General features: G+C 37.3%; 1 protein-coding gene across 2 annotated transcripts in view; it reads right to left on the reverse strand.

Annotated features, from left to right (window-relative positions):
- CCDC93 (coiled-coil domain containing 93) overlaps window positions 1-27,750 on the reverse strand; it is a 114,819-nt gene that overhangs the window by 64,049 nt on the left and 23,020 nt on the right. The window contains exons 7-12 of one of the 2 annotated variants that reach the window (XM_043998079.1): window positions 14,786-14,886; window positions 13,860-13,877; window positions 11,103-11,139; window positions 8,178-8,264; window positions 7,816-7,866; window positions 6,109-6,195 (exon numbers count right to left, since the gene is read on the reverse strand). In XM_043998079.1, the coding sequence (XP_043854014.1) occupies window positions 6,109-6,195; window positions 7,816-7,866; window positions 8,178-8,264; window positions 11,103-11,139; window positions 13,860-13,877; window positions 14,786-14,886 (381 nt within the window). The remainder of the gene's footprint in view (window positions 1-6,108; window positions 6,196-7,815; window positions 7,867-8,177; window positions 8,265-11,102; window positions 11,140-13,859; window positions 13,878-14,785; window positions 14,887-27,750) is intronic. The other variant, XM_043998080.1, reaches the window with a different exon arrangement.

Below are 27,750 nucleotides of genomic sequence, written 5' to 3' on the forward strand. Positions count from 1 at the left end.
TCTGAGAGATCCCAGGCTCATCCGGGCGGGCCTCTGGCATAGCCCGTGCAAAGGTCCCTGGGCGCACAGCATTGGGCACAGGCCCCTGGAGCCCTGGGTGTGGTACACACGAGACACTCAAGAGTCCCCCCCAGCCGCAGCCCTAGTGCCACTGGCAGATTAGCTTGATGTGTGTGGGGGCGCAGGGAGCCCCGAGGTTTGAGTGGAGAGAATGAAGATATATAAACCAGAAAGTTGGAGAAAACTGGAGCATACCCTAAGGCAAGAGGCAGCAAAGGCCCTTACTGTATTAAAAGCAGACAGGTTGTATAATTTGCATTTCTTAACCCTTATCTCTTGCATTTATTTTTATAAATAAATTCTGCTTTGATTGTTTAATTAAGAGGCTTCTTAATCTTTTGCTTATCAATTTTGGGAGTAGAGTAGTGTGGAGAAATTTTTAAACAGCCCATATTAAGTTAATAGCAGTCAGATAGCCAGTGAGTCAAGAGGCCACAGATTAGTCCTCCAGTCAGATTAGTCCCCACAAATTAGGCCAGTAAATCAAAATATTTGTACATTTGAATGGCAACCCAGGTGGGATTTACGGCCCAATTATAATTTTTCTAAACTTATAATTTTTCATATAATCATAATTTTTCATGTAAATCCAATTATATAATTTTCCAGATTAGATTAGCTAATAATTAAATTTTTTTTACAGTGTTAAGTATCTGAGGTCGGATTTGAACTCAGGTCCTCCTGAATCCAGGGCCAGTGCTCTATCCACTGCACCACCTCGCTGCCCTAGACAGTAATCTCTTAAAGCGACCTGAAATTACATTAGTTTTTAAGGTATCATATCAGACTGATGAAAGGAAACATGGTGGCCTCGGAGTCAAGAAGACCTATCTTAAAGTGTTCCCCTGACCCATACCGACTGTGTGATTATGTGTAAATCACCTATCAGTCTTTAAGTTACAGAGGAGTTGTAAAACTGCATGAGTGGAGTTCATCATATTGATAACATCACAGGTTTAGACAAGATTGACATTACTGATTTACCCTGAGCTTTCAGTTTGCTAAAATCCCCAAATGTTTTTAAATGAATTATTATGTAACCATGTTATCTAACCCATGGTATACTTCTGACACTGATTTTTTGATGCCCAACTTAAAGTTTACATTTATTCCTATTTAAATCCAGCTTATTAGACTTGGTCCAATATTTGGCTTGTTGAGACTCTTTAGATTATGGTCTCTGTCATTCAGTGTACAGATTATCCCTCTCTCCTCTGCATCATCTATAATTCTAGGAGCCAAGCTATTTTTGCCTACAACTCAGTTACTGATAAAACTGTTAAATAACACAAGGAAATGGTCATGGGTCACTATTCTAGATGTCTCCCTTAAGGTCAATATTAAGCCATTAATGATTTGTTTTTTTGTTTGTTTTGTGAAGCAATTGGGGTTAAGTGACTTGCCCAGGGTCACACAGCTAGTAAGTGTTAAGTGTCTGAGGCCGGATTTGAACTCAGGTCCTCTTGACTTCAGGGCTGGTGCTCTATCCACTGTGCCACCTAGCTGCCCAAGCCATTAATGATTACTCTTTGGGACTTGCCATTTGAATAAGTCAGAATCTACCTAATGTTACTAGGATCTAGTTCACATCTCTTCATCTTGTCCTTAAATATAACTTGAAATTTTAATTAAATCAATAAAATAGGACCTGTAATCAGTGTTAACTAAAAGAACTGAACTGAGAAGTTCAACCTTCTCAGTTTACAAATAAGGTAACAGGCCCAAGGGGCATAATAAATCAATCAATCAACAAGAATTTATTAAATCCCTACTATGAACTGTCAGTGAATAAATATTTAATAAGCACTTACTATGTGCTAGGCTCTGTGTTTGCTAAATGCTGAGAATACAAATGCTCTCCTCAGGGGCATAGTAGGCAAAGTCCAGCCTATAGAGGAATGAGACATGGCTGACCGGGGTACCCTCCTTAATAAGAGGGTCTGAGAGAAGTCATTCAATTAGAGGGAGAGGCAGTCACAGGAACAGAGAACAATTCCAATGTGTGAATTCCAGTGTTGGAATGGGGCTTCAGGATGAAGAGGTGGACATTACAGAGGAAGTCCGAAGTGAACCAGCCACTGCTTAGGACCTGAGGGGTCAAAATACTCATGTTTAATTTCTCTCAGGTGTACTTTCAGTTCTTTCTGATTTGCATTTTAATTTTATTTGAAATACTGTAATTTTTTTTGCATTTGAGAAGTGATTGCTGCTGTTTAAATATAAACAATAAATAAGTAAACCTCAAAAAAAATACTCATGAAGAACTCACTTTTTAAAAGGGAGATAAGTATGTATGTGGAGTATCCCAAAAAACCAAGTGCTGTTTTAAGCTATTAAAGCTATCTAAACTTAAAACCATGTTAAGACTTTTGGGGAACCTTGTTTAAGTATATAAAGAATAAATATAACAATAATAAATACAGTAGAAATTACCAGCCCAAGGTTGCTGGTGGCAGAACTGGGCCTAGAACCCAAGTCTCCAGATTCCCAGTAGAGTTTTTTCTATGCTACTAAGAATCTATGATCTTTGTTTCCCAGAATCATTAAGAGAAAAATTAAGATAAGATATTCCTTAAGTTTTTAACCTGAGAACAGTCTAATAGCTGTATTTCAATATAACTGGTTTCCTTTGTAATTCTATGTATTTTATTTTATGCATTTAGAAACATTATTCTAAGCAGTCCATAGGCTTCACCAATCCGCTCCAAAAAGGTACAGGACTTGAAGGTGAATAACTTCTACTCTAAGAGAAGGAAGAAATATGTTTTCATCTCAGAACATCAGGAGCCCTAAAACACAGTGCCAGGAAAAGAAGTTCCCTTCTAAAAGAGGTTTCTTGGGATCCAAGAAAGATTCACCAGTACTGTACTAAAATTCAAGTCAACTGGAGTTGTAGTATACCATTTTCTGATCACAGAAGAGCACTCCTGGGATATCATCTCACTTCATGGATAACAAAGGCAGGTCTCCTGAAATTATTACCATGAGACCTCTGTTCTCTGTTCCAGACCTCTCCTCACAAAACTTCACTTATATGATTTAAATCTGAGATCTCAGGGATCTTCATACTACAATTCCCCTGACTGCAATGGAAAGACATTATACTACATAATTTCCAACACTTCATGGGTCTAAAGTAAAGGAGAACAGAGGCAAAATTAGGAAAATGGGGTGGTGATGGTGGCATCTTATCTGCTGGTACTGGCTCCTAACATTTTTGCTTTGATATCTACATATTCTCAGCTTCTGTGATTGGCAGGGTACCCTATGACTTCCTCATTTAGTGAGGAGGTAGTTTTTGGTGAGGAAATTTCCTCTAACAATGAAATGAGCAACTCATCTATAGCTTATACTCTCAGAAAGCTGCCTGAGTTCCTGAGATTTGAAGTAACTTGTCCATGACCACACAGCTGGTAAGAATAACATAACCCAAGTCTTCTTGACTCCATGCCTGGCCTCCTACTATGCCACACATTCAAAAGATAACTCACCATTTGTAAACAAATACTTATCTGCACCAGGGTGGCTAAGATTTAAAAGAGCTCCATTCCCAATGAATCCTTATACAAAATGAGGAACCATTTATCCAAAAAAAAAAAAATCACTTCTTATTTCTCTTATAAAAATAGGCTTTTTGTATACTCTGTTTTCTTAAAGTGAGACCTACTTCAGCTTTTAAAGCCTTCCTGGCCAAAATACAGTACAAATATTACCACAAAATTATATAATCCTCATTTGGGATTTAATTTCATTTTTAAAAGAACATAGAAAAACTGGAGGGTGAGTTCAGAAAAGATCAGTAGACATTAAGAGGACAACTTAAGGGAAACTGGGTTTATTTGCCCTGGAGATAATAGCAGTAAAAAAGATAATTTTGAGAAACAAAATTCTGTATAATGCCAAAACAGCAGCTCTCTTACTTTTTCAGCCTAATCAGGAGTCCCAGTACATGCAAAAAGAGTAGTCCAACGGGACCCTGGGAAAGCTCTCTTTATTGCTCTCACTTATTTTCCTGGAGTTAATTTTATTGCAAGTTGTAGGCCTCTCCTCTATTCTAAATAATTTGAGTAGATGTATGTTTTCTTTTCATGAGCCTTAGTCTTATTCATTTCCCTTTGGTCTGTGTGTCCTCTCTGCCTGTGTGATTTACTGTCAGAAGTTGTTAAAGCTAAGTTTTCCATACAAAGTAGTTCTGTTTGACTAGATGAATTCTTATTTTGATTATGAATGATTTCTACACTTGCCTTTAAAACAGTATTTCCCCAGTAAGTTTAATAAATATTTAAATTTTAATATACTTAATAAATGTATGCTCTCATTTTCAAAGAAAGATTTCTGAAAGTGTGAGTTGTTGGGCAATCTGTCAAGAGAAACTGTGGTCAAAGGATCAAATACCAGTGAAGCACTTAGCACACTGCCTTGCACACAGTAGGTGCTTAATACATTAAACTAAAAGATCACAAGTTCATAAGACTTATGGAACGTGCATAAAAGAAGCTTATTGTCCCTGAAATGAGTCTTGCTAACACAATGCACACACTTATCAGTCAAAACCTCCTTTAAAAGCCTACATATTATCTGTGCTGAGGTTATATTTTGTAATGTTTGAAAATTAACAGTTTTTCAAGTGTGACCCAAATCTATTTTCCTTGTCAAATCTCAGATGACACTGGGCCCCAGACAATTCAGTTCATACAGCCATTTCAGAAAACACACTTACTTGTGCACACAAGAGTATAAATTGTGTCTTAGCATTAGCTTCGGAGAGGATGCCAAAGAAGATAGTGGAGACAAACCAAAATGTTACCTACCACCTGCCAAAGAAAAGCTCCTAGTAATTTTATCAGCTGTCACCTTCAGAAAGGGCCACACTTGATGGTAAAGCATGGAGATGGCACCTGCTGTCTCAATGGCAGATTATACCTCTGAATGAAAGTGGGCATTCGCTCTCTGCACATACCAGCTGGTGTAATCACATCAGAAGAGTATGACACATAAACTGAGGAACACTGCTCATTCGTTCTAACAGCTTCTAGAAAAGGGAAGGAAAGTTGGAGGATACAATATGTGTGTGTGTGTTTATGTGAGATAGACAGACAGACAGACAAAGACAGAGACAGAGAGCAGTCTCCTTTAGAATGCAAGGTCCCTGAAAACTTTCACCTTTATATCCTTAAGACTTAGTTTGGTTTGGTTTTTAGGCAATTGGGGTTAAGTGACTTGCCCAGGGTCACACAGCTAGTAAGTGCTAAGTGTCTGAGGCCAGATTTGAACTCAGGTACTCCTGACTCCAGGGCTGGTGCTCTATCCACTGTGCCACTTAGCTGCCCCTAAGACTAAGAAAAGTAACTGGGACATAGCAAGAGCTTAATAAATGCCTGTTGACTGAGTGTGTGTTTGGGGGTCAGAGAGGACAAATTGCCTGTGCAAGAAAGAATGCAGTGCATTGCCCTGTATATCTGATTCTTAGACATACCGTAATCTCAGCCTGACTCGAATCAGTTGTTTGCAAGGTGATTAATCACTGTCTCCCCCGGAGACATTCAAGGTCCTGTTGCCTATTCTTAGAACACAAGAAATCTAACATTGAAATATGACTCTTGGGTTTTTGTTCTTTCCATGCCTTTTTAATAAAGCAGCGGAAGAAATCTTGCCATGGGCTCAGCTGAGTTATGGAGTTTATCTCCTCAGTGGCAAGGCTTCATTCCTCAGCACTGTCACCAAACCAAGACCAAACACAGCTACAAGGAGCCTGGTGGAGGAGGACAAATGCTCAGATCTCACAGCAGGCAACGATTTATCATATGGATTAATTGCTCAGAGAGACAGGTTTTCTTTTTGTATTTCTATAAACACAGCCGCTAAAGAACAAAATTAATTTAGCTAATCAGCAAAACCTCATTGCTCTGCGTGGCAAGACATGGTTTATTTGTTTTTGACAACTGAGGCTAATGAATCACAGCTCATCCCCAATCACAGCTGGTGAGATAAACGCCACCTCTGGGTGTTACCTGAGGAAAAGGCCTCCACTTGGCTCCCCCCACGTACCTTCTCGGCGTACTCTGAGACAATCTGCTTGATCTCTTCGGAGCGAAGACCCACAATCTGGCCTACTGCACTCGCTGTCAGTCGGCTCTGGAATCATAGCAAGGGGCATTCTTTTAGAAGCAACTTTCACAGAATCATAATGAGTTCAAAGGCAAGTCAAGACCTTTTTGTTCAACACAGAAAGTAATTCTATTGATGCTCTTATTTATCACCAAACTTAATGACAGGAACAGAGTAAAGAAAACTTGTTATTTTATTTGAGCCTCACAACAACCCCAAGAAGTAGGTTATTATCTCTATTTTACAGGTAAGGAAACAGACTTGCCCAAAGTGACATAGCTAATTAAGGGTCAGAAGCAGAGTATGAACCCAGCTCTGCCCTGAGTTCAAGACTGGAACTCTTAATGAACCAGACTTGTACCTCCCTGGAAAGAAAAAATCCAGTCTGGGCAATCTCTCACCTTAAGGGCTACCTGTGGGGCTAAGCAGAAAGCTTTTGTAGCTGAAAGTGACCTTAGAGATTAACTTATTCAAATCATCCATTTTGCAGATGAGGACACTGAGTCCCTGAGAAGGCTCAATGTTACACTGGTGATAAGTGACAGGTCCTCTAACTCCAAATACAGTACTTTACGTTAGTCCTCAGAGGGGTAGTTGGAAGACTTACGATGTATTTTGGAAGAAAGAACAAAGAAAATGGGAGAAGGCAGGGTATTGGGAGGGATAAAGAGGTGTGGAAGAGAAAATAAAGAAATATATCAGCATTAGCATACATACACATATATACAGATATGCATGTCTGTATGCAGCTGTATAGATGTATAAACACGTATATGTGTATTTATGTATAAATATGTGTGTGATAAGGAAAAATAAAGGTCACTAACAATTGCCTCAGAGTCTCTGAGAGACAGGGACACTATTTTGCATCTGTATTTGAGTCTAGCTCTGCTTCTTACTGGCTGTGTGACTTTGATCAAGCCATTTCTCATCCCTGGGCCTCAATTTCCACATCTGTAAAATGCCTACAAACAAAATCCCACTTAGGAACAGATAGGGAAGGAATTTGGGTTTGGGGAAGAATAAAAAACAGTAAAACAAGTGCTTCATTTTCAATTTAAAAGGATGTTAGGGTGGCATCATCCAGGAGGCAGGAAAACCTAAGTCCAAATCCTGTGTGATCCTGGGCAAGTCACTTAACCTCAGAGTCTCAGTTTTCTCATCTGTAAATAGGGATAATAACAGAACCTACCTCGCAGGGCTGTTGTCAGGACCAAATTAGACAACATATAAAGATTTTGCAAACTTTAAAGTACTATATTAAAAGTATATATAAAAGCAAGCACTTATTATAAAGATAAAAGAGTAAAAGACTTCATTAATCTTTTGATACAAGTATGTGAGGTTGTCACAGGTAGGACTCCCAGTCTACAAATATCAATACTTCAGATGGAAACCAACACTACATCAAAAGCTATTTTTTCAAGTGTCATGGCACACATTTTACAATAGGGATTGTACTGAATGGAAATATAAATTCATATGGACTCTTCAATGTGGAAGGCCAGTAGGGGTAATAGGAAGATAGACGAAATAAGGTGCTAGGGGGATATAAGAGATGCTTCTATGGGAGAAAGTGCACAAAGAGATAGAGATACTTAGTACCTTAATCACAGGAAGTGCAGAAACATTCCCATTGTCACTTACCTCTTCTGTTGCCATAGCAGCCATTTTAGTCATCAGGGTTTCAATGTGGCGCTGATGGAAAGAAAAATAACAGAAAAAGTGAGCAGCCCATAAACTTTTAAAACTATAAACTATTATACTGGAAGAATGCAAAGTGACTCTTTATGATGAAATTTGGGAACTTTCTTCCCCTCTGGTCAATTCAATTTTTTAATGATGGAGAATGAGCTAAGTTGGAGATATGACTATAATGAAATGACCACCTTGCACCTTCTGGCTACAGGAAGGGACTAACCATTTTAGTAAGCTAGAGATGAAAGTCAAATTTCTTCCACGCTGGCTCAAATTCAACCCTAAGCTTTCTTTCTACATGGGCCACACACCTCTTCGGCAGCTTGAAGCTCATCTTCATCAAGGGATATTCCTGACCCTGAGAACCCTGTAGGCAACACCATTTTCTTGTCCTCAGTCTGTGAAAATCATAAGGAAGATCTGTTAGTGTCAAAGTACTGATTGTGAGGGTGAAAAAGTCATAATTCAACTGGAAACAAATATTGCCTTATATTGCTAAATTATCTACTCCCGTATGTCTCCCCAAATCCATCATAAGCTACTTAAAGTGCCTTTATTTTTGCATATCGTCCTATACTGCTTACCACAACTCCTCAAATATAGCAAGAACTCAATAAAGACTTGTTGACTGATAAAAATATGATGTTAAGAGACAAGGGCACAAACAATATTACAACAAAATATAATCTCCTTGAGGACAGGGATTGTCCAGGGATTAAGTGTCAAAGGGGAACTCAGAAGAGTGAGAAATCACTTTGGGGCCAATGGGTCTTGGAGGATAGGGAGAATATGAAGAGGAGGGGAGAATGATGTTTTGTTACCTGCCAAAAAGGTAGAAGAAAAGTTCATGGGCAGGAAAGGGCAAGCAGTTTTAGGAGGTAATGAGCAAAGGGGGTTGATCCCTTTATCCCCTCAATACTAGAACATATCTTGGAACAGTGGTTTTCAAACTTAAGAATCACTGACCAATTTTGCTAAGATTTTAGTTTTAAGTTTTTTTGTTTTGTCAAGCTAGGGTGACCAAAATCAAATCTCTTAAAACAACAAAAAGCTCTACGATGACACATCTGTAAGAAAGCGGGGGAGGCTTCTATAATAAAATACATACCAATCTATTGAAATACCAACTGGTTGGCAAACTTATTCCTGACCTAGTTAATTTGTTGGGGTTTTTTTGAGGGGGATGGTGTCTTTTTTGGGGGAGGGGTGGGTTGGTTTTTTGAATGGACCAATGATTAAATTGATGTAGGAAACTCTGAGTGAGGAAATTCCCTTTACCAATACAATTCAACAAATGGACTACAATTTACAGTCTTTTTTTTTTTTTTTAGTGAGGCAATTGGGGTCAAGTGACTTGCCCTGGGTCACACAGCTAGTAAGTGTTAAGTGTCTGAGGCTGGATCTGAACTCAGGTCCTCCTGACTCCAGGGCCGGTGCTCTATCCACTGTACCACCTAGCTGCCCCTACAATTTACAGTCTTAAGAGAGTTGCCTGGGACACTGAAAGGTTGTGACTTGCTTAGGGTCCACACAGTCAATGTATCAGAAGAAAAGACCCAAGTTTTCCAGACTTGGAGGTCAGCTCTCTATCCTTTTATACCACACTGTCCTGAATAGATTATGATACATAATTCAATAAGCTACAGAAGCTCTAGACTCAAAGATAATCTTTTTTTTATTTTCTTAGGAAAGTAGAAATCATCTATTTTACTTTATTTTGTAAAATAACTGTATCCCAGGTCACTATTTTATTTAATCCCTCTCATTATTTTTACCTTTATCTCTATCTTAGGTGCATTAAACTGAGAACAGGGACTATTTCTAATTCTTCTTTTGTATTCCACATGCCTAATATAGGGGTTACCAAAAGAAAGACAGCTAAAGCCTCTAGCAGAGTCTCTCCCTGAAGGAAATACTCACAGGAAACAGGCTGCCTGAACCCACCCCTTCCCTTTGACTGCAGGGCATTTTCAGAAGGTAATGACCATATCTAAGAGCCACCAGGCTTGAAATATTGCCTTGAAAGATGCAATGTGGGTCTGAAGTGCCTGTAGGTAGTGAGGAAAGCAGAGTTAAAAGCTGCTGGTATGTCTCTTTCCCTTCATTTTAATGGAAAGATTGACTTCCCTGCCAGCAGTCAATGGCCTTGCCTGTCAGTACTATCACTCAACTCTAAGTTATGTGAAGACTTCAGAGGCAGCAGGCTGTTGTGCAGGAAGCACTGAACATGTAACTGGGAAACCTCAATCCAAGCATGGATCCTGCCCTTAATAGCTGTGAGACAGTCAGGCAAGTCACTTAAGCCTTTGAGATTCATTTTCCTCATCAATAAAATCAGGATAGTACTACCTATATTATTTCCCTTATGGAGTTATGGTAAAGACAGCTTCTCTCCCTTTTCAATAAACTAACAGTAAAATTATATATATATAATTATATGTTATAATTAATTGTAATATTATATTATAATATATTTTATTGTTATATTATAATATATTAATTATAATATAAGTATATATATATATATATATATCAGCTACTGTTACATGGACAACAAACTGGTTGCTCATTATAAAAAATAAGGAAGCTCTGGCCTATTCCACCATGGTGGATGCTAAACAAGTAACTGGTGATTAAAAATTTTGTTCCTGCAATTATTAAAAGCTCATTCCCTCTCTCTTTTTATTCATCTCATTAAAGAAGTGCTAGAGGGATAGACTGTTAAATACTTTTTCAGACTTGGTCTTCTTATTGGTTAATTTTCTTGAACAAATTTGTTCATGGAAGGGTGAAATGAAGGTTGGGTATCCTGGGAAGTAACTGTGGCATAAAAAAAGCACCAATTAAACTTTGAAAGGCAGCTGTACTCTTTTCTTCTCTTTTTAAAAAAGGAGAAGAAAAAATAAGAAATAAGAAAAGAAGAAAGGAAAAAAAAAGATCCTAAGATTATAAAATTCAAACTGGAAGGGACCTGAAAGGCTATTTAATACAGCCCCTTCATTTTCCAAAGGAGAAAACTGAGGCCCAGAGAAGTTAAGTAACTATATCCATACAGGTATTAAGTGGCAAGACTGAAATTTGAACTCAGGTCCTTTGACTCTAAAAGCAACCATTGTTCTACTATGACACAAAGATCTTCTATAATCCATGAATTATTTTAAATTGCTTTACCTTCTCTCCAGTTTCATTTTGTATAGAATATTTTGTTTTTAATTAGTAATTATTTCATTTCTTACCTTCTCTGTTTTGCTCTGCCTACTTAATCCATATCGCCTACAGGCAAAGAAAAAGAAAAAAGATATTGGTTAAATGATTTTTTAAAAATTCATGTTTGTCTCTAGATTTCAACCATGAAAAACTCACTTTGGAAAGATTTTCCAAGATTGACACATCAAACCAACACAAATGCCTTTGTTTCTGAAACACTTTGGCCTTCCTAACATCCTAATGAAAAAAGAACCTTGTATGCTAGCAAAACAAATATCTTAATCTCTAATTTGGGTAAAGAACAAGCCTTTCTTAAAATGTGATCACCACCAAAAATAGATAAATAAATAGAAATCCAAACAACAATGAATATACAGAATGAGGATCTAAATGCCTTTTAGGCTAAATATGCTTTATTGACAAATGAGAAGATGGGCGTTGTAGTTAAATCATATGTTTATTGCTTCTACTCTTTTAACAAGGCCAACCCATTGCTTCAATCACTGGGGGCATAGAATCATATGGTTAGAGATTGCTGTCTGTAGGGAAGGCGTTAGGTTAGAATAAAGAAAAAAGAAAAGGAAGGGAAACTGTCTTACTTAAACAATCCTCTGTGTTTGTTCACACAAGATGTGTAACTTACTAATTCTATATTCTACTCAATGTCCAGTTGAGTCTTTATACGCAATCTGTCATACCAGTGATTTATTTTAGGAAAGCTCTAGTTAAGAAAAATTCACCAATATACTTTAATTTCTATACCAGTATTTTTTTTAAAAAATCATGTTAGGCAAAGACTAGAAAAAGAACAACAACAATAAAAATTTAATATTACATTTTAAGTAGAGCTTACGTAGAAACATATAACAAAACAAACAAACCAAAAGACCCACCACTTTCCTTAAAGCCAATGTTGCCATACTAGATATCTAAAGTTAGTTCACAATTTCCAACTATTTGTGATATAAATATAAATAATACTGCATCAAAAAAGTAAGATGATGCCTGATTCCAAGAAAAGCTCAAAATGAGTACATGATTTAGACATAAAGGGTGAGTAAAAAGCAGGGCTATTTGGGGAAGGAATATTGGAAAAGTCAATCTTACAAGAAGGGTAACATTTGAACTGGCAGTGAAGAAAGGAAAAGAATTGCAGGAAAAGAAGTGGAAGAAAAATAAACTTTTTTTGTCTTATTATTTCTTCAAAATGACATGTTGTCTAGATTCTTGAGCAATCTCTTTTGCTTAGGATGTAGGTTAAAACAGCAAATAACAGGCATATTTTCCTTCTGTATCAAACAACTTAGTAATATACTTCTAAGGAGGAGCAATATGTTTACTAATAACAATATGATCGGAATTCATGTTTTCCTGGAGACCAGGGAATGTACAGAGGGACTTTTCAGACACTGTTGTCCCACTCCGAATTAGACCAAGAAGGGCTCTTTCTGGATACTTGGTCCCACCCGCCTCCTCCCTCTCCCAGGTAAAATGCAAATTGCCCAAATTCTCCAAGATCGCATAAGATTTGCTGAATATTTCAGTTACTCAGTCAATCTATTATGTTTGGAACTCAGCAGAGAAAAAGGACATGAGGGATTAACATTATTTAAACATTTTTAGTTCTTACTCACTGTAAGCTCTTCCAAGGAATATAAAAACTTGGTAGGCAGCTAGGTAGTGCAGTGGACAAAGCACTGGCACTGGATTCAGGAGGACCTGGGTTCAGATCTGACCTCAAATATTTGATACTTACTATCTGTGTGACCCTGGGCAAGTCACTTAACACTCATTGCCCTGCGCCCCGCCCCCCCCAAAAGAATATAAATTCCTGCCCTACAATTTTTCATCCTTTTAAGTCATGTATGATATGTGGTAAGATTTCCATGGGGTTTGTACTACCAGGGGTTAAAGTTTTTAAAAAGGTGCAGATTGCTGGGAGTTTCTGGGTACTCACACAGCTCTGTGGCCTGATATATTGGCAGCCTACATCATCTGACATCAGTGGCACTGACAGCAAAATATGTTTTTCCTCTGTAAAATGACAGGAAAAATAGAAACTCAAAACACACTATTTCAGAGGCACATTAATCCACTGTTCTCAGATTCAACCTGGGCTTGCCCACAGTAAGTTGGCAAATTTTGTCCTTGGAGTACTCTAAGAAACAGGATGTCTTAATGGAAAGGAATGACTACAAAGGCAAGATTTCAGAAACCAAGATACATTCTTCTGGGGAAGAAGCCCCTTTCTTGGCTTCTTATTATATTAACTACTTATAGGATTAGTCTTGAATTTAGCTAATTTGTCATACCACCTAATTCAATGTCTGAAATCCAGCCTCCAACCTAAAGATCCCATTTGCAAGTGAGTCAGTTTAAGGCCCAGTTGGACATGTAGACATCCACCATGGATAGTCTACAAAGCAATAACCAGGAGCTGACTAGTGAAGAAATGTTCTTTATAAGATACGGATAACAGCTTGGAAAGAGAGCCAACTGCCTTCAAACCAATTTGGTTTCACTTGTCAATAGCAACCACTAAAGAAAATAAATGTTTTAATTCTGGTGGAAAGTTACAAAAATAAGTCCAATTTCATCCCAGGTCCAGGAAGATTTGTTGGCAGGGAGAACAATAAGTCTTCTGATCCCTTCACGAGATGTTAGTCAAAAAGGGCTGTTAGTGCAGGTTACCACACTGAGGGTCAGGTTAGGGGGGAGCAGGCCACAAAAAAGGAAGCCATTAGTGTTGCCAAAACAGATCAAGAGGAGCAAAGAGAAATACTCACATTGCAGAATCAGTAAATCTAAGAAGAAAACACACATAAGGCACAAAGGAAAACTGAAGGTAAAGACCTAGTGTCAACAGAAAGATGTAAAAGCAGAGAATCATCTTACAGAGAATTAGAGGTTGATCAACTGGAATTGATGGACTTAGCTTAAAAAAAAAAAAAAACAAGTCTAAAATAGTGAGGAAGCCATATTTTCTTTTTCCTAATTCTTCCTTTTCATTTAAAACAATACTTAAAGGGGCAGCTAGGTGGCGCAGTGGATAAAGCACCGGCCCTGGATTCAGGAGTACCTGAGTTCAAATCCGGCCTCAGACACTTAACACTTACTAGCTGTGTGACCCTGGGCAAGTCACTTAACCCCCATTGCCCCGCCAAAAAACAAACAAACAAACCAAAATAAATAAATAAATAAATAAATAGAACACTTAAAGGAAATTGAATTTTTTTCTTTTTCCTAATGTTACAGTACATTTAGAATACTAGATTTTAATTTGTCTTCTCTCAACTCCTTAGAGAAGAAGTACAATAACAAATGACAGAAGCATGAAATCCAAAATCATCAGGAAGCTCTAAAAATGGCAACCCAACTCATTCCCTAAAGGGGGGGGGGGGAGGAGAAATGACCAAAAACTGTTATAGGAGACACAATTTGTTGTTCCACATTTATGATTCTTATTTCTGGACAGAATTCTCAATTATGAATCCTACAACATCTGGTTCAATTAGGACCACAGAACACATACAAAATTTGACACCAGAAAGAAAAATTCCAATGCCAGGAAACTTCATGACATAAAACTAGAAACTGAACACAGTCAACCCATCCAACTAAAGAGCAGTTTAATGTCAAGCTTCCAATTGAGGAGTTTAAATTGGAAACTTTTAATAAAGGAGCAAACAGTCTGGCCAGTATATTTTATTACCTGCCATATTCCAAAAGTGTAGTATGGACTCGAGATTCTTCATCTAGCAGCTCTTCGGCTCCCTTCTGACGTCTATATTTCCGACGAGGTTTGTAAACATCCTGAAAAGCCAATCAGAAATTCAAGCTGTCAAGCAGAGAAAAGGCCAAGTCTGAGCTTTAAGAATAGTCCAATAGGGAGCAGCTAGGTGGTACAGTGGATAAAGCACCGGCGCTGGATTCAGGAGTACCTGAGTTCAAATCCAGCCTCAGACACTTAACACTTACTAGCTGTGTGACCCTGGGCAAGTCACTTAACCCCCATAGCCTGCTCAAGGGGAAAAAAAAAAAAAAGAATAGTCCAATAATACAAAAAGGTCTGTGATCTCACAGATGTGGCATCCCCTCCCAAGTGCAGTTCACAGCCTATCCATGCCTTCCTATCCTGGCTGACTATTGACCATGTCTCTCTCTATGTCTGCCACAAACTGGTCACCTTCTGTGCTAGGGACCTTGCCCTCATTTTCTTGACCTTACATATATACAAATGAAGAAATCATTTAAAAAAAAAAACAGAAGGTTTTTTTTTTAATATATCCCCATTCTTTCTCAAGTCAAACATGGTATATGTTATGATTTTTGCTTTGGGGAATCTAATCCTAATTATGTGAATTTTCTGGTCATCTGGCTGTGGATACACTGTTATTATATATCTGTGAGGCAAGGATGTGGACCATGAATAATGATTTTACAAAGTTCTTGCCGGTAGGAGTTTTAAGTCTAATAGAGGAAGAATGTAGGCAAGTATAAAATACAGGTAAGTGTGTATGGCAAAATAATAATCAGACAAAATTCAGCTAAACAAAACCCTCAGTTATCAAGGGTTGCTTTCCCATGGTCCATGTCAACAAACAAAAAATATTTATTGATCCTATATGGTATGTAGAACTATATACTAGGTGCTGGGTGAGATTCAAAATATGTGGGTAGTTCATAGTCCTTGTCCTCATGGAGCTTACAGTCTAATAAACCATTGATACAAATATAATGACAGTATAATGCATGAAAAGTGAAAACAAGGTAAATCTAGGAGACAAATCACAAGGGGAAAAAAGCTGTTATAAGGGATTGGGACAGGGTGGTGTTGCATAGAATTTCTTCCATATTTGGCCCAGTATCTTACACTCCCAGTCTAATAGAGAAGCACCAATTATCATCAGCACAATGACTCTAAAGCCTTAAGATCCTCATTGAATAAAAGAAAATTCAATTATATTAATTAGACTTTATTAATAAATGTAGCAGAAAAGATTCAGACACTTCAGAAAGATTTCCAAGAACAAAGCTTGAAACAGGAAAGTTTTCATGTAACTTGAAACTTTCTGGTAACCTGAAAATCCAATTATGGAAAATTCCTTGGCCACCTAAAACTGTTAGAAAAATGAGTCATTTTGAAAAGCTGTGGTACATGTTGTCACTCTTAATATTTAAATTTCTGAAGGGAATCTTTCTCTGTACTTTCTTGTCTTTTAAAATTAATGTACTGTCCTGTAGCTGTGGTTATCGATGGTGTGGGAGATAAGGATGAGTGACTGAGCTTGTCACTGTGTTACTGTATTTGAGGACTGCTCACTCCTCCAGAATGGTGAACTGTACAGGCTGAAGTACCCGCAGCACAGCACACATACTAATCTTGTGGACTACCGAAGGCAGATGGCTGTTTGCCAAATAAATCATCCCTCTCAACAACCGCCACACAAGGGGCATGGGAGATATTCCTGACGTCTCTGTCTATAGGGTCGACAGACCTGAGGAACAGGTAGTTGTTTGATCCCTCACAATGCAAGTCAGAAAATACCTTAGAGATCATTTAAATCAACCCCTAATTTACAGAGGTGGAAATTGAAAAATAAAAGACCAAAAACTTGACATCAAATGGAACAGAGTTGGAGCATAACAAGGATAGGACAATTCCATAATAAACAAACTTACCTCTTCCTTTCTCACTCTTTCCACCTTCTGGCAACTCACTGAGACTTCGGTCCCTCCAGATGACACTGCATCCCTGGCCACTCTTTCCAGCTTCACTAATGCCCCCTGACTCACTAGGGGAGAGTTGGAATCCTCCTAGTTCCCCACTGACCTGTTAGACTTTCCCTCTACCATTATCAGTTAGCAGTCTCATCTGCTTCTCTTCCTTTGAGGTTTACTCTATTTAAATTTGTCATCCAATCCAGACCCTGTTGGTCATTTACCTCTCAACCTAAGGGCATTCTCCTTCCTTCCTCTATGAATGCCCTTTTCTCCACTGCAACTTCTGCCCTTATAGTAGAGGCTTCTTGGTGAACCCCTTTAAATCTATGCTACTCTCTACATTCAAATTCCTTGCCCCCTTGTCCTGTTGCTGATTATGCCTTGCCAAATTCCAGCCCTGGATTATTCCAACTACCTACAACCTTTTTTTTTTCCTATTCATGGACTTTGAAGAGAGCTGGAGAAAAATCACAAAACTTTGCTGACTGGGACTACTACAAATGTATGTTATGTAATATCAGCTGGGTTCTCACTGCAACAAAGGAATCCTTTTATACCTCCCTAATCAATTCACACTGCCACTCACCACTATGGCTGTTCAAAACCCTTTCATACCCATTCAAGATTCTCACAGCCGGGGGCAGCTAGGTGGCTCAGTGGATAAAGCACCAGCCCTGGATTCAGGAGTACCTGAGTTCAAATCCGGCCTCAGACACTTGACATTTACTAGCTGTGTGTGACCCTGGGCAAGTCACTTAACCCCCACTGCCCCACGCAAAAAAAAAAAAAAAAAAAAGATTCTCACAGTCCTCCTTCCCTTACCCTCATAGCTGAGGACCTTGCCTCATATATCTTTGAAAAAACTGAGGTAATTCCCCAAGAGCCCCCCTTTCACATCTTGCAGATGTTTCTTCCACTTTCTCCTCCTTCACCCATCTCAAATGAAGAGGTGATTCTTCTCCTTGCCACTTAGATCTTCATCCTCAACATGCTACCTAGATCCTATTCTATTTTATCTTCTCCAGCAGATACCTTTGGTCATCTCCATTCTTACTCATCTTCCATCTCTGCTTCCCTAATGCCTATACACATTGGTATTTCGCTCATCCTTAAAAAACCTGCACTTGACTTGGCCATCTCCATTCATCACTAACATCCTATATCTCTCCTCTCCTTCTCAGCTAAACTTGAGAAGCTCTCTATGCTCGATAACTCCACTTCTTTACCTCTTGGGCACTTCTAAACCCTCTGCAATCTGGCTTCCTACTTCATCAGTCCACCCAGAATGCTCTCTCCAAAGTAATAGATGATCTCTTAATGGCCAAATCTAATGGCTTTTTCTCAGTTTTCATTTGCCTTGATCTTTTTTTGGCCTTTGACACTGTTGATCTCCTCAATACTCTCTAATCTCTAGATTTTCATTACATGGCTCTCTTCTGACTCTCCCCCTATGTATCACCATATTCTCTCTCTCTGTCTCCTTTGTTAAATTTTCATTCAGCCCACAAACCATGATTTCCCCTACTCCCCTTCCCCTTGAAGACTGTGTCCTGGATTCTTTTCTATTCTCCTTCTATACTATTTAACTTGGTAATCTCAGCAACTTCTTTGAGTTCAGTAGCCATCTCTACATGTGAGTCTGACAGTCTCACATTAGTCCGTCAACAAGCATTTATTAAACATTAGGCATTGCCAGGCACTGTGCTAAATACTAGAGATAAAAATACAAGCAAAAAGAAAGATACCCCCTGCCTTTGAAGAGTTTTTACTCTTTTTTTTTTTTAATTCATGGCATAAAACAAGCATTATATTCTAATGTGGAAAAACAATACATAAAAAGGAAGCTAAAGAGGGAGGTGAGAAGGGAGGAATGACTTCATCACTAACTGCCTTTTGGACATTTTGAATTTGATGTCCCATGGAAACCTCAACTTTAACGTGTCCAAAACAGAACGTATTATTTTTACCCCTGAGATTCTCCCCTCTTCCCAACTATCCTGTAACTGTCAAGGGTCTCACCACCATTTTCCCAGTCACTGACTCTCAATCTCAGGGTCATTCACCCTCAACACCTCATTCCCATTCACCCATATAGTCAATCTATTGTCAAATCTTGTTTTCAGAATGTCGCCCAACTTGGCCCTTTTCTCTCCACTCACAGAGCTACCAATCTGGTACCGACCCATATCAGTTAAAACCCAGACTACTGTAATAACATTTTGGTTAGTCCCTCTGGTTTAAGTCTCTCTCCGCTCAGCTGCCAAAGTGAATTTCCTCTGGCTGTGTCACTTCCTTACTCAATAAAACTCCAGGGCCCATCTATCACTTCTAGGATCAAATATAAAATTCTCTTGTTTGGTTTTTAAAGCTTTTAACAACCTGGTCCTTTCCTACTGTTGCAGTATTCTTAGATTTTACTCCCCTCTCTACATCCTACAATCCAGCAACACTGGCCTTTTTGCTATTCCTGGAACATGACACTCTGTGCCTTTCTACTGACTATCATCCCTCAGGCCTGGAATATTCTCTTTCTCCTCACCTCCATCTCCTGGCTTCCAAGGTTTCTGCTAAAATTCAGTTCAAATTCTACCTTTTCTAGGAGGCCTTTCCTAATCTCATCCTCCCCTACCTCCGTCCTCTCCGTTGCTAGCAATTATCTCCCATTTGTACTGTGTGTGAGTAGGACGTGTGTGTGTGTGTGTGTGTGTGTGTATGTACTGTCTACCTTTCCATATGGGAAGAAAATATATCTAACTTCCAAGAACATCATTATTAGGGCAGTTAGATAGAGTCTACATTTAAAAAATGGTGTGGGAGTGAGTCAAGTATGTTGGGGATGATGAAAAAAATAGTGGAGAAAGAGGGATGCCTTGGAAGAAGGGAGAAAGGGGAAGGGAGAGGAAGACTAGGGAAAATTATCTCACATAAAAGAGGCACAAAACAGACATTAGAGAAGGGACAGGATAAAAAGAGAGAAGGATAAACAGAAGAAAATAGGATGGAGAGAAATTCACAGTTAGTAAGCATAGCTGTAATTGTCAATGGGATAAACTCACCCATAAAATGGAAGCAGACAGATGACTGGATTAGAAACCAGAATGCAACAATATATTGTTTACAAGAAACACACTTGAAACAGAGAGACACTTACAAAGTTAAAAACAAATACTGGAGCAAAATCTATTATTTTTCAGCTGAAGTAAAAAAGCCAGGAATAGCTATCATGATCTCAGACAAAGGAAAAAGAGAACTAATTTAAAGGGATAAGCAGAGAAACTACATCTTGGTAAAAATTGCCATAGATAATAAAGTATTATTGTTTGTCCTTTGTTCTCAAAGAGGACCAATGAAATCAGGAAACGATGTCTTGACTTACAAGTGAATTGAATTTAAGTGAAGCAGGCCTGTGCAAAGCCTAATCTCTCCTCCAGAATCATCAGAGTCCAGTGGCAAGACACAGATCAAGATGACAGGAAATGGCCTCAGATGCAGACAATGAAGTAATAACAATACTAAACAAATAGACATTGAATGGTATAGCACCCAAATTCTTAAAGGAAAAGTTAAATCAATTACAGGAGGAAATAAACTTTAAACTATACTGGTAGAAGACCTCAACCTTCCACTATCAGAGCTAGATAAATCTAATGATAAAATAAGTAAGAAAGAAGCCAAGGAGATTAATAGAATCTTAGAAAAGATATGATAGACCTCTAGAGCAAACTGAGTGGGAATTGAAAGAAACACATTTTTGTCTCAGCTGTACATGGAACTTTCACAAAAACCAATCATGTGTTAGGACATAGAAACCTCACAACCAAATGCAGAAAAGCAGAAATATTAAATGCACTCTTTTCAGACCATAATGCAATAAAAATAACATTTAATAAAGGGCTGTGGAAGCATATATTAAAAATTAATTGGAAACTAAGCAATCTAATACTAAGGAATGAGTGGGTCAAAGAATTAGTCATAGAAACAATCAGTAATGAAATCATTAGAAACAAGACAACAATGAGAAAATATTCCAAAATTTGTGGGATGGGGCCATCATGACTTAGGGGAAAATTTATATCTCTAAACACATACATGAATAAAAGAGAAAATGAACAGATCAGTGAACTGGACATGCAACCAAGAAAAAAGCTAGAAAACGAACAAATTTAAAATTGCTAAACCCAAAAATGGAAATCCTGAAAATTAAAGGAGAGATTAATAAAATTAAAAGTTAAAAAAAAACTACTACTATATAAATCTAGGAGCTTTTTTATGGGGTAAAAGTTCAATAAAATAGATAAAATCATTAATTAAAAAAAGAAAGAAGAAAACCAAATTACCAGTATCAGAAGAGGGCAAATATACTACCAAATGAAGATGAAATAAAAGCAATTATCAGGAATTGTTTTGCTGAATTATTTGCCAGTAAAGCTGGCGATCTATGCTATATACATAAATATTTACAAAAATATAAACTGCCCAGATTAACAAAAAAGGAAAAACAATGCTTAATAACCCTATCTTAGAAAAAGAAATTAAATAAGCCATCAATGAGTTCCCTAAGAAAAAATCCCCAGGACCAGATGGATTTACAAGGTAATTCTACTAAACATTTAAGGAACAATTAGTCTAATCCCAATACTATATAAACTATCTGGAAAAAAAAAAAACCAGGAAAAGAAAAAGTCCTACCAAATTCCTTTAATGACACAAATATGATGCTTATACCTAAACCAAGGAGAGCAAAAATGGAGAAAGAAGACTATAAGCCAATTTCTGTAATGAGTATCAATGCAAAAATTTTAAATGAAATTACTAGCAAGGAGATTACAGCATTGTATCACAAAGATCATATACTATGACAAAATGGGATTTATACCAGGAATTCAGGGCTGGTTCAGTATTAGGAAAATTATCAGCATAATCATCCATATAAATAATTAAAACAATAAAAATCATATGATTATCTCAATAGATGCAGAAAAAGATTTTGACAAAATATAACAATCATTCCCATGAAAAAAATTACAAAGTATAAGAATGATATGCAACCTTTCTTAAAATGGTAAGTTGTAGCTATCTAAAACCAAAGGCCATTTCCTGTAATGGGGATGAGCTAGAAACTTTTTCAATAAGATAAGGGGAAAAGCGAGGATGTCCATTATCACCACTATTATTCAATACTATATTAGAAACACTAACTATATCAATAAAGTAAGAAAAAGTAATTGAATGAATAAAAACAAGCAATGAAGAAACAAAACTATCACTCTGCAGATGATATAATGGTATGCTTAGACAACCCACCAAAAAACTAGCTGAAACAATGAACAACTTTAGTAAAGTTCCAGGATTTAAAATAAACCTACAGAAATTGCCAGAATTTCCATATATTTCCAACAAAACCCAGCAGGAAGAAATAGAAAGAGAAATTCCACTTAAAATAACTACAGACATTATAAAATATTAGGAGTCTATCTGTCAAGAAAAACCCATGGAGTATATGAATACATTACAAAATACTTTTCACACAAATAAAGAGAGATCTAAACAACTAGAGGAAGATTCATTGTTCATGGGTAAGCTGAGCCAATATAACAAATTACAATTATATATAAATTAATTTACTTATTTAGTATCATACCAAACAACCTACCAAAGAATTATTTCATAGACAGCTAGAAAAAAATAACAAAAAAATTCATCTGGAAGAACAAAAGGTCAAAAATCAATTTTTTTAAAAAAAGAACATGAAGGAAAGTAGCCAAAGAGTACCAGATTTCAAACTATATTACAAAGCAGTAATCATCAATACAATCTTGTACTGGCTAAGAAATAAGAGTGGTGGATCAGCAGAACAGATTAGGTACATAATACACAGTAGTAATTTATCATGGTAATCTGGTGTTTTATAAACCCAAAGATCCAAGTTTTGGGAACTAAAAACACATCTGACAAAAAGTGCTGGGAAAACTGAAAACAAGTTTGGCAGAAACTAGGTATAGAACAACATTTCCTTCTCTACACTAAGATGAGGTCAAAATGGATAAATGATTTAGACATTGAAGGTGATTTTATAAATAAACTAGGGGAGCCTGGCAAAATGTACCTGTCAGATCTATGAATAAAGGAAGAGTTTATGACCAAACAAGAGATAGAGAAGATCACAGAGAATAAAATATGAAAAAGCTTTTGTACAAACAAAATTAATGCTGCCAAAATTAGAAGGAAAACAGGAAAATGGGGGAAATTGTTTTACAAGTTTCTCTAATGAAGACCTCAGTTCTCAAATATATTGAGAACTAAGCCAAATTTATAAAAATAAAAGCCACTGGGGCAGCTAGGTGGCGCAGTGGATAGAGCATTGGCCATGGATTCAGGAGGACCTGAGTTCAAATCCAGCCTCAGACACAACACTAGCTGTGTGACCCTGGGCAAGTCACTTAACCCGAACTGCCTCACCAAAACAAAAAAATTAAAAAAAAAAATAAAATGGTCAAAAGATGTGAACAGGCAGTTTTCAAAAGAAATCAAAGCTATCACATCACATTAACAAATGCTCTTGGGGCAGCTAGGTGGCACAGTGGATAGAGCACTGGCCCTGGAGTCAGGAGTACCTGACTTCAAATCCAGCCTCAGACACTTAGCACTTACTAGCTGTGTGACCCTGGGCAAGTCACTTAACCCCAACTGCCTCATTTAAAAAAAAAAAAAAAAGCAGCTCTTAATCCCTACCATTTAGAGAAATGCAAATTAAAACAATTCTGAGATAATGCCTCACATCTAGCAGACTGGCTAACATGACAGAAAAGGGAAATGACAAATGCTGGAAAGGATATGGAAAAATTGGCAGCTAATGTGCTATTGGTAGAGTTGCGAACTACTCCAAGTATTCTGGAGAACAATTTGGAACTATGACCAAAAATTGCGTGTACCCTTTGACCCAGAAATACCACTACTAGATCTGTAGCACAAAGAGAGCAAAGAAAATGAGAAAAGAACCTATTTGTACCAAAATATTTATATCAGTTTTGTGTGTGTGTGTGTGTGTGTGTGTGTGTGTGTGTGTTGGCAAAGAATTGGAAATCCTAAAGGCTGCCCATCAATTGTGGAATAGCTGAACAAATTGTAGCATATGATTGTGATGAATACTATTGTGCTTTAGGAAATTATGAGGGGTGAATGGTTTCGGAAAAACCTGGGAAAACTTACATGAACTCATGCAAAATGAAGTGAGGAGAACCAGGAGAACAATGTACATACTAACAGCAATATTCTAAGGATGATCAACTGTTTAAGGGTGTCTACAACACCGTTAATGTCTTGGCTACTCTGAGGAAGACCATGATTCAAGACAATTACAAAGGACCCATGATGAAAAATGCTATCTATTTCCAAAGAGAGAATTGATTAACTCAATGCAGATTGAAGCATACTTTTTTCCAACTTTATTTTTCTTGTTTTATTTTGTTCATGTTTTCTTTAGCAACATAAATAATATAGAAATGTTTTATATGGCTTCACATGTATAATCCTTATCAGATTGTTTGTCTTCTTAAGGCGGTGAGAGAGGAAGGAGGGAAGAAGAAAATGTAAAACTCAAAAGTTTTTTAAATGATTATTAAAAAATGTTTACATGTAATTAGGAAATATTTCATGAAATATTAAAAATATATTAAAAGTATATTTTTTAAAGTATATTAAAAGTATATTTAAAAGAAAGATAATGCATGACATTTAGCCAATGTGCATGATTTAATTTCCACTGGGTCCCAATGTTAGGTCATTCTTTTATAACTGAATTTAAATTGCCATCTTTTGAATTACTAATGATGCAGTCAAACACCCAAGAAAAGAAATTGGATTTTATTCTAAAAAAAGAAAGAGAGCCAACAAAACAATGACTCACTGGCATAATCACTTTAAAAAAAAATAAAACAATACAAAAACTTTCATCCTAAAAATACCACATATTGTAAAAATGCTGTCCTTTCTATATAATGATGATCTTAGCAATCTACTCTCAGGAGGGAGTGGGCTTTGAGTTGTTCCATGGGACTGGGGAAGGAAGGTAAAGCTACTCAGAACTATTTCTATATTTTTACCCATTTCCCCTTGTGATCAACCAAGAGCCCCACTTTGTGATGAGATGAGCACCACTTATTAGATATATGGTTAGTTTTAAAAGTGAAATCTAAAAATATGAAAGGGAAAGGGGCTCAATGGCATGTACAGTCATTAAACTTATAATCCTGGATCTCATGGACTCTACTCTAGCCAACTGGCATTAGCAATTTCAGGTGAACTGATTTATAACAGCCATTACATCATTTGAGGCAACAATATGGCAAAATTCAGTATCTGACGGCAAAGAATCCACCACTGGAAAACAGATGTCAAAGATTTCTTAGCCAAATGAAAAAAAAAATTCTTGAAAAGTTGTGACCTTTATTTTGGGAAAAGAAAAATATTTTGGGATGAGTAAAAGCCAATTTTCTCATTTGTAAAATCAATTCAATTCAATCAACATTTATCAAGCCCCTGCCATATATAAGGAGCTGTGTTTGGTGCTGGGGATAAAAAACCCAAAGAATGAAAAACTGCAGCAACAACTGTCTCCTACTCCTTTGTGACTGTGTTCCAGCTAGGTTGGTTCTCTCTGGCCTTGAAGTGTGTGCTTTTTTACCTCTATTACTTTTCCGATGCTATTCCCCTAATCCAGAATATCTACCACCTTCTCTCTACCCACATAATTCCTTCCTGTCTTTCCAGCCCTTGCTGAAGTCTCATTTTTGTCATGAAGAATTTTCCAGCCATTTTTTCCCTGTAGTAATCTCTCTTCAGAATTTACAGCCTTTATTTTCTGGACTGCACAAACTACAACTAGATTCTGTGCATTCTCCTATTACCCTCTAATTGTTTCTAATGAATAAGTCCTATCTCTCCATCAGATTGTTGGCTTCTTGAAAACAAGGTTTTGGGCTTCTGGGGGAGGGTACTTTAAAAATATTCTCCATAGTTCTGGCCATAGAGTAGATGTTCAATAAGCAGATGATGATGTAGCAATAGGGTTATATAAAACAAGTGCCTTTAAAAAGTCAAAAAGCCATAATGAGAATATAAAAATGTATCACTTTATTCAAAAAGTGTGCTTTGAAAAAGGCGATTGCTCAGGACCTGGCAGCTTCAACATGCATAGGTTTTCAAAAACTGAATCCTATTTTTTCTATTGACTTAACATTTTTTTTCTAAGACACTTTATTATTTCCATTTCTGATTGATATTTTTGTGGCAGTGACTCCTAATATTTTGGCTTTAAGTTGTTCTGTCTCTATCTAATAACTAATATTATCTGTGAAAAATTCAAAGAGCACTAGGGATGATCAGTAGTTCAAGGGACCCCTTTGTTAAAGGACAGAATATCTTTTTGATGAGTAAATTAATCTCTAATTTATCAGTTCCTTGCCTGGGAATGTACAGTTTTATTAAACCTGGCCTCACTTGAATCAACCTCACTTTAAGGTAAGCTCTTTAAAGTTCAAGATCCTACATGGGGAAAAACAATTCTAATAACCACAGGAACAATTTTCAACCTATGTACCACCTTTCTCCAAAGAATCCAAAAAGGCTTAACTAATAATCTATTTCATAGCCCTCTCAAGAGGCAGTGAAATGGCCCATATCAATTTGGTATTTTACACACAGATGCTCTGATAAGCTGGATTTTTCATAACCTACCCAGACACCTGTTCGTGTCAGAAACAAGTCAGTGTGAAAGTGGAAGATGTTCTATTATCTGGCTCTATATATCTTCATGGCTCATTCTCATTGTTGAATCTAAGTCTGAGTTTATCCTGGAGAAACCAAAGAGTCATTAGGTAAAAGAACGTTATAATTCTAATATACATGCCTATCTACAGCCTATTAGTCACATGAATAATATCTGCCTATCTCCTGGTTCTGAAGTGTATATGCGTGTGTATTTTTTTTAATGGAGGAAGCATAAGTGCTCAGGGTTGAGGGTGGAAATTTTTCTTTTTGAAAGTAAAGTGGAAATTTTCAATATCAAATGACATTTTTAAAAAAGGCCCCACAAAATGGCAGGCATGTAGATGGAAAAGGGTAAGATAGAAGAAGAATGAGGATTAGTCTAATTTTGCTAGAACACAGTTTGTCAATGACAGCAGTGTGAGAAGCTAGGAACAGACTGGAGCCACTTTATCTTGGTACGCAGTGGCGAGCCACTGATAATTTTTGAATAGAGGAGCATATGGTCAGAGCAGTGCTTAGGTAAGAAATCTCCTTAAATAACCAGAGAAAGGTAGGTGGGAGGTAATGGTCATTTCTACAAGAAGAAACATATCCATCAGCAGAAAAGCTGCCCAGTGTGGGGGAATTATGACCAGATGTCACCAAATCTTTTTCTTCCCACCCTTATTTACTGCTACCTATCTCCACTGATGAAGCAGTAAAAAGGTCAATGCCAATGTTACTTATCCTTCAAAGTGCCACCTCCTCCTTTAAGGCCATCCAAGCTAGTCAAGAACTAATGGATGTCTCTCTGAACTCTACAGACCTATCAGTTTGTGCCACACAAAATATCACTGATTCATAATATATATCCTGTCTTGTGCTGCACAGTTTTGTTAACAACAGTCATCTCATCTTCCCAATTTGAATACAAACCCTTAGAAGGCTGGGACCTTGTCTTGTGCAACTTTGGCATCCCATCTAGCACAATGATGAGACAGGGTAGATACTAAGTGATGAGCTTAAAAGACACAAGTACTTAATCATTTCTCTATCTTACTGCTCTGGGATTGTTCTCTTTCCCCAAGTGGGTTGAAGGCTCTTTGAAATAGAGGATCATATCCTAGGGTTATGAATGACATAATCATTCCCTAATTGCTGAATAGATGAATTCTCTGACCTTCAGGGTAACATTTCTCACACATG

This window comes from Dromiciops gliroides, chromosome 3 (assembly GCF_019393635.1).
Source record: "Dromiciops gliroides isolate mDroGli1 chromosome 3, mDroGli1.pri, whole genome shotgun sequence".
Lineage (NCBI taxonomy): Eukaryota > Metazoa > Chordata > Mammalia > Microbiotheria > Microbiotheriidae > Dromiciops > Dromiciops gliroides.